This window comes from Nelumbo lutea, chromosome 3 (assembly GCF_056320005.1).
Source record: "Nelumbo lutea isolate HS-2025 chromosome 3, American lotus-T2T, whole genome shotgun sequence".
In the NCBI taxonomy this organism is placed as follows: domain Eukaryota; kingdom Viridiplantae; phylum Streptophyta; class Magnoliopsida; order Proteales; family Nelumbonaceae; genus Nelumbo; species Nelumbo lutea.
Window position 1 is genome coordinate 23,235,358 of NC_142686.1, and position 8,096 is coordinate 23,243,453.

At 42.2% G+C, this 8,096-nt stretch overlaps 1 protein-coding gene across 2 annotated transcripts; it reads left to right on the forward strand.

Annotated features, from left to right (window-relative positions):
* The first annotated feature begins 1,522 nt into the window (after positions 1-1,522).
* CRF10 (Integrase-type DNA-binding superfamily protein) lies at positions 1,523-4,108 on the forward strand. Of its 2 annotated transcripts, none has more exons than XM_088979564.1 (3): positions 1,523-1,816; positions 2,096-2,374; positions 2,484-4,108. In XM_088979564.1, exon 3 carries the CDS (start codon positions 2,689-2,691, stop codon positions 3,721-3,723), a length of 1,035 nt encoding a protein of 344 aa, XP_088835690.1. In that variant the 5' UTR covers positions 1,523-1,816; positions 2,096-2,374; positions 2,484-2,688; the 3' UTR covers positions 3,724-4,108. The 2 variants fall into 2 exon arrangements, with proteins under 2 accessions (XP_088835690.1, XP_088835691.1); XM_088979565.1 differs by having other exon boundaries at positions 2,722-4,108.
* The last annotated feature ends 3,988 nt before the right edge of the window (positions 4,109-8,096 follow it).

Genomic DNA, 8,096 nt, shown 5'->3' on the forward strand with positions numbered 1-8,096 from the left:
TTATCTACGCCAAACGTCCTCCACCACAATTATTAATTAGTAGACTTCCATATTTGATTCTTCTTCTTCTTCACAAAAATCCCCCCAAAACAAACCTAAAATAAAATAAAATGCAAACAAGCCAAGTTTTTCTAGAGCTCAGAAAGGAGTTGCATGCTTTATCTATTTTTGTCATTCTTTTTGCTTTTCAAAAAGAAAAAAAAAAATCCGGGCTATCCCCAAAAGCCCAAAACCCATAAATAACCCTCTCAGGCCTGCTTCTGACGGGATTCGATCCTAAGTCTCTAACCAACTGAGCCGGTTGGTATCTACGGACTTCAAGCTCAGGTTTGACCTGCAATCTTTCTACTTGTTGCAGTCTAACTGTCAGTCTTGGAGCTTGGCCCAAATATTACAAAATGACCAGGAAGGGAAGGAAAATAAATCTCACAGACTTACACTGACATAGGATGGTTGTGAATTATGATGATATTTCGTCTTTATTTCTTCTTTTTCCCTCTTTTTCTTTTTCTTTTTCCTTTGTTTTGTTTTTTTTTTTCTTTTGACTTGGACAGTTGGACCTAAAAACGGGTCCACAATCGCTGCATCTCTTCGATGATCCTACGACCCAAATGTTAACATATTACTATAGACGAATGGCACAGGAAGCCCATACCGTCAATCACGGCACATTGTGAGCGTGTGATATAAATACATGTTGGGCCGGCTCACCAAAAACAATTAAAAAGATACATGTAACATGTTGGGCCCACTCAGAGTAAAACGATTATGGCTGTTTGGCTGATTAGGAACAACTTAGCATTGTCTGTAAGAAAATCTGGTGAAAGCCCAAGATGGCACAATCCACAAAGCAGAGGAGGCCCATGAATGTATTTTTCTTAATAAAGCAAATACTAGGAGGTTAGGAGTAAGAATTGAGGACAAGGGACTTCACTTATATTTTAGCCCTTTTTACAGTCCACTCCACCTCAGAATTATTGGGAAATTATTTTCTCAAATGTATTTATATCTAGCTCCCCGTGAAGAAGAATAAACTGTTGCCTGAACTCCAACCCTTGGATTCATGGACCTGATAAAGTCAGCCTAACAAACACAAAAAGAAAAAAAAAAGCATTGATTGATTGTATAAATGTAATCTAATGAAAAAAGTCGAAAAGTCGGGGTACTTTTGTCTTTTCAAAGGATGTGCTCCCCATAAAAATGAGATAGCCCCAAATAAGCAAGGGCCACGAGAGGCAATTGAAAATGTGTCCCCCAGAAACCTCTCTCTAAGCATAAATCCGAAGATGGAACCGGGGAAGACTGTTTCCGTTTACAAAACTCAGTGGCATTAGCGTAATAAACAAGGAGTTCTAATAAAGACAAATTCGGAGGTGTAAAAGATAGAAAACTTCCACCACGTTCGCAGATCGCGCCACTGCGTTTTCCTTTTGAGAAAACCGTAACAAGCTGTACTCCTTCCTTCCTACAGAAGAGCTGCCGCCGAATGGTATGTCATGTCATGTCATGTCATGCATGCCATGCAAATGCGATGATGATGGTGGTTAATTATGTATGGGTTGCTAAGACGGAGAGTCATGCATCATGCATGTGCATGCTTCTCCTCCTTATGTCAGCCCGTGTCAATTGCCAGCTCATCTGCTTTCCATTTGCTTATTTCCTATTATTATTTGACCGCTTGGGAGTCATCAAGTCATCAGAGAGAGAGCCAAACCAAAGAGGAGTAGAAACAGAGAGGGAGAAAAGAGCAGTGCAACCGAGCAGAAAGGAAGAAAAAAAAAATCAGAGATTTGCAGTAGAGACAGAAGCAAACTAGGTATTTATTATCAAGAATTATTTTTTTATTTTCTGGTATTTCTTATTTTCTTGCGTGCTTCTATTGAGATTTGTGTCGCCCCTCTCTCTCTCTCTCCCTGCACATCTATTTCTTTGGGCTGTTCTTTCAGTTCTCACAAGTCCACTTCACCTATCTGCAAAAAATCGGAAATAACCCAAAAAATATCTTTGTCATGTTCTGAGGAGATAAATCGCAGCCATAGATTCGTCATCCTGTTCCCTGTTTTCTTGATCTTTTGTTGCTCTTTTAATGTTTCAGTTGGTTATCGGGTTTCCCTTTCTCGTTACAAGGAGGGGCAGGGGGTTTTGCTGAAGAACAGAGAGGAGAAAAAGGAGGTGGGATTGACGGATTTATGTCGGCTGGTTTTGATCTGTTGATTGGAGCTATTGAGCAGCTCTGGCTTTCTTCTCTGTTCCTTTTGTTCTCAAGCTTCTGCGCTTTCCTCTTCACTCAGTGTCTCTGCATGCGTCTTTGGTCCCTCCCTCACTGGTCGAAAAAGGGGCTGCCAAGCGATTCGATGTGCTTGAGGTTAAAACGGTACGTGATGTTCGTAGATGAATCGTTCATATGCAGTTGTTTTTCTTTACTCATTCTGTTTTTTATGACGTGGGTTTTTAATGGGTTTTGGGTTTTGGGGGTTTTGCAGGACTGGTTCTGGAGTAGAATGCTTTGTGGGTTTTCATATAAAGCGTTGTTTATATCTCTTTTTGTTCTTGAGAGGGGCTCTTACTTGATACTGGGGTTTTGAGAGAGTGATTTCTTTCTATCGTGTTTTTTTCTCTGAAAATTTTTTTGTTCTCTTTTTGTGGAGTTGGGATTTGCGGAAGGTTTTCTTTCGCATTCTTTTATAAATGCCAGGACCTCAGAGGCCACTCTTGAATCAGGACAAAGTCTGTAAGAAGCAGAAGAAGAAACCCTGCCTAATTAGTGGACTAGAGGACGTAGAAACCAAAACCATGAGAAAAATCCGTGTTATCTATTGCGATCCAGATGCGACCGATTCTTCGTCCAGCGAAGACGAAGCGAGCATGAAGAGTGGAAGGGTCCGATGTAAGCGTCTGATTCGGGAGATTCGTGTTCCAGCGGCTCAATTTCAATCTTCTTTTGCTGAAACAGAGAGCTCTTCTCAAGACAGTAATAATGGGGGCAAAACCCTTAACAAGACTGGCAAAAACCCTGGCAGAAGGGTTTTATCGAAGACATCCAGATCCGGTTCTTCCAAGTACAGGGGCGTTCGGCAGAGGAGATGGGGCAAATGGGCTGCTGAGATTCGAGACCCTATTCGAGGGGTTCGAGTCTGGTTGGGTACTTACGGTACTGCTGAAGAGGCTGCTGAGGCCTATGAAGCCGCTTCGAGGAAACTACAGTTAGAAAGTGTATCTCATGCACAGAAGGCTTGCAACAACACATCTTCGTCTTCCGCAGCAGGTTCCATGTCTCAATCATGTGTCTCGGAAGATTCAGAGAGTCTGTTCTCTCACTCATCCCCTTCTTCGGTCCTCGATGTTTCAACTGCAGTATCACATGTTTTTGGCCCTGGCACCCAAACCAATGAAGATAAACATTCCACAAGGAATCTCGAGTTGCAGCAGCCTCGCCAGCGACAATCTGAAGAGCAAAACCAACAAGCCATCTCTGATTTCTTGGAGGACTCCTTGCCGGTAATTACGTCTCCAATGGCAGAGGATCTTGAGCTGGGGTTCCAACTTGATTCGTTCCTTGTCAATGATTTTGGGCAGGCGTTCGAAGATTTCTGTGATTTCAGTGACATTCCACTGTGTGGATTTGAGGACCGTGACCCCAGTGAACTTCCCAACTTTGACTTCGATCTCAGCACTGAAGAGCTGGCCTGGATCGACGAACCCCTTGGTGTTGCCTGCCCATAAGTTTTGTAGCTAGGAGTTAGAACTATTGTCAATGCAGTTATAGTTTTTCTTTTCTTTTCCTTTTTTTTATCCGGGTTATGTGAAGAAGTCTCAGGAGCTTGAAGGAAAAAAGCTCTGTGAGAGATTGTTTTGTGGCTGAGTTTGTTTATTTGCTTGTATAGAGAGATGGGTTCACAGAGTTTGAAGAGAGGTCTTGGGTTTTTCTGTGCTTATAGAGCCGTCCCAAGATTTTCAACTCTCCCCGATCAGAGTGATAGAGAGTAGTCAGAGAACCGTTGAAAATTTTTCTCCATCCCATCCCTCCGTTTTGATTTTCCGTCATTGAACTCTGTATTTGGATTTTCTATTTTAATATAATATATGGTATATATGCGTAAAGTGTTAATATGGATTTCTATTGTGCTTGTTATTTCGAGGGGTATATCTTCAAATGGGAAGGTATTAGCTAAATTGATGAATTATTACAGGCTTTTCCTTTTCTGAAGTGTTTAAATCCCTGTGAAGGATATGGTAGAGTTGATTGCTACTGACTACTGGCAATGGCAATCTCTAGTTAAGGCCATTCAGCTATGTCAACTCTGGGTTATGTGAGGGAGAACAGCTTTTTGGGGTATTATGAGAGGAGAAGAGTTGGTCGTGCGAGGTACTGAGGTCTGAGGCTGCCTGAGAGTGTACAGAGTTGACAGTCATCTGGCTTGGCTGGCCTTGGGGAACGGCTCCTCTGCTCTTTTGACAGAGTTGCAGCAGTCTTGCAGATGAGGCACTGCTTTATGGTCGGGTTGGCTTCTGGGGGTGGGGGTGGGGGTGGTGGATCATTCTAGTCTTTATTCCTAGCCGTTCAAATGGATGTACCTATGTTAGTGATAAGATTGGGTGGGGGTATGTCTAGGCTGCTGGTTATCTGTCTAATGTGGTTGTGGTTGTGGACCTTTGTTGAATACCTTTCCACCTCAGCTGCCATGTGTCGGGTTTGTTGTTTTGTATTGAGACCACTGTTTAGAATATGAAATACTTTTGTTAGTTGGTTTGATGATTCATTTCAACCTGTAGGCTGTAGCGTGTCATTGCTTTGAGAAGAGGCAATTCCAAGTTTTCAACGCATGGCCTTGAATCAGCGACTTTTTCTTATTCTTCCTTTGACAGGGCCTCTAACAAATAAATTTCTGGCCTTCTGGGTGGTGGTGAAAGCTCCACCAGTTATCATTGAACTGAGAAAGATATTTAGAGCTGATTTCTGTATCACCTTTTGCTTGTATTTCAGTTCAGGGAGCACTGGGCCATTACTGCTCTGCTCTTCTAATTAAATAATGGAATATTACTTGTTCATGTGACTCCCTAGTCCCTTGTGAAATGGATGAACATTTTTTCATGCCATCTTTTACTCCATGGTATTGGTTTACGACTTCACGGACTTGAACAGACTTTTTGGCCCGCGGCTTAACTTTGTGCCAAAAAGCCCGGCTCGCATAAAATTTGAGTCAGGTTTGGGCTTTGCCAAAATAACCCGGCCCAAGCTTAGTTTGGCCTGATTTATAGTTAAACTTAATTAAACCTGGCTCGACCTATAGTTAAACCTAAGTAAAAATCCTATGTGATGACGATTTGAATACATTTTTTGATTTGAGAAGGTTGTTTATTCATTTTTAGATCCATTCATTTAAATAGGGGAAAAACACCTGAATTAAAATAGATAATGTTTATTTGAATATGGAAAATTTTGATTTTCTTTTATTAGGTCGGCCTTGGGCTTGGGCTTGGGCTTCAGGCTTTTTATCAGAGCCGGGCATGGGCCCAAGTTCTAGGCCCGTTGGTTTGGTTGGGTTCAGGCTCGGACCTATTATTTTTCTGTTAATAAACACTAAAAACCTGGCCCGGCCTGTTTTTTTTTTTCCTCTCCCTCCCCCTATTTCACGTGCAGTTGCACGTGCCATTGAACTAGTTAAGTGTAAAGTGTATGTAATATCAGTATATGTAATGGGAAATGGGGATTGGGGGAGGCGGGAGTGCACTGATTTCCAACCAGCATCTGTCCCAGCATTCAATTGTAGAGGAAAAGTCCCAACGTCCGGAAACCATGGGGGCCCACCGTCTGTCCACCCAAACAGTATAAAATCATAAATTCATAAATGTAAAAGAATATTACCGGCGAGCAGTCGTGGACTATTCCGGCAGGGACTCTGGGGCCCTCTTTAATGTGAATCTTGTGAACATGTCGATGATCGTGGAATCAAATCAAGTGGGCGCTAAGACTCCATTGGACATCAGTTGGACCAGAAAATCAACCACAGACAGCTACCTAAGTCTCAACGGTGGAGCAAATTTGTATTAAATCTTTTAATGATGATAACTTTTGCTGTGTACATCTGACCCATCATCGCTTCTTCTAAGTATCCACTGTTTGTGGCCCCAGACGACACAAGTCAGTCCCATTTGTTAAAACGTTCCCACTCGAATTTTCTTTGCAACTTCCTTAACAAACAGTACTGTGCATGTGCTTTCGTTGGGTAGAGTGAGAGAGAGAGAGAAAGCTTAAAAATCAAACAGAGAAGGGGACACTTGTTGTTGTACTGGTAGCTACTTGGTATCTTCGTTTCTGTGCCAACATCCACGCTCTGAGAATCCTTAGAATCTTTTTGCTTTGCCGTCTTTTACTATTTACTCAGCTCCCCCGGTCCCCCTCGTTCCAGTTTGTTAATTATTTTAATCCAAACGTGACCCTAATCCTTATTGCTTAGTTTAATTAATTAGGTAATTAATCGCTCTATTACGCCTAATTTGGAAGGCAGAAGGAAAACATCTTACATCTATAGTCATATCATATGGACCACACCCACACCGTTTGGGATGCTGTTAAAATGAAGGGCACATAATATATCCATCTCCAACGAGGGAACAGTGAGATAACTATGAGTCACCTCACCAGTCACCAGCAGCCTTAATGGTCGGTCGGTCCCAATGGAGTCCGGTTCTGCTGCTTGCCACGCTGTGTCACGACTCACGGGTTACGTAATTAAATCACCAACACAAGACGCCATATACATGGGATGGGATCCATACTTGTGTGTATGGAACACTGACGTGTTCACTCATGATTGGTTACACAAATATATCGTGGCGAGCAGCAGATCCCAAGTCGGTCTCATCTCATGCCCCTGACTAAAAAGTAAAAACTAAAGAGGAAGAAGATTATCCGGTTTTCTCCGGTCTGGCCCAGATTGGTATGGCAGGCCATTATTTTGTGGCCCAAAAACGTTCTGTCTTATGACTAGCTAGCTAGCTATTCAATATTCTATCATTCTGTGGCTGCTGGGCACGGAGTCGGAGAATTTAGCCCAGGAAAGGACAAACCAATATTACTAGACAATGTATAATTTCCAGGGATATTTTCTAAATGCCGCCTGCATGAAAATAACGTGCTTGGAGTTTGCCGGATTACAGAGATTAGTCTAAATCATGTGCAGGTTGATTATATTTGAGTCAGCATCGCTGTATTAACAATTGAAACGAATCCACATCGATCGTGTAATGTAATAATCCAATTAATAAGAATTTATCTACATCTACAATAATTGAAGTGAGCGTGAGAGCCCAAAATGGACAATGTGTAGTGTAGGGTCTCATTTTATGTATATCCATACCAATCGATTGAAACAAGTCAGACTCAATTCAAACTTAGATGTCTGCGGCCCATGACACCCAGGTCTTACCATCCCAGAAACTGAAGCTGACTTTATTCAATAATCCAAAATCATCTCTACATGGACATGGACATGGACAGCTTTTATTATCCATTTAATCAGGACTGTTTTGGCTTACTGTTGGAACAAGCAGACACACGGAATAGGTTGAACCGTTCAATTCAACCAAAGTTTGTTTTGGGCTAGCAGAGTAATGTGTAGAAGATCACAAGGGAACTCTAGACTCTAGTTAGTGAGCGGTCCTTGTTATGTCTTTCTTTGAATGTGAGAAGCAAGAAAAATGTGTAGAAGATCGCTGTGACTAGTGTTCTTTTCTACTAGCTAGGTATCTAAGTATCTACTAGAAATCTAGAGCTCCACTCTAGGGGTGGACTGATTCTGACTGGAAAGGAGAGAGAGAGAGAGAGAGAGCGCTATGTGCTGGACATGCTAACTGCCGTTCAAGACTTTTTCGTTGGTAAACGATTTGACAGGACCAACAGTCCCAGCGTTAGCTTGACGTTGTTGCTCCAGTCAGTGTTCCACCCTATAGGCTATAGCAAATTCTTACCATGGAAGCGGAAAGCTTGGTCTCCACTCTCCAAACTCCACAGTCCAAAGCCCTTTGAGCGTGTGCGAATAAGGGGAGGTTAGTGGGTAGGTCAGTAAGACAATTGTAATACTCTACTAGCAAAG

What these genes read in the sequence shown, in the direction of transcription:
- CRF10 (XM_088979564.1), top strand. Translation starts at nt 2,689, where the DNA reads ATGCCAGGACCTCAGAGGCCACTCTTGAATCAGGACAAAGTCTGTAAG.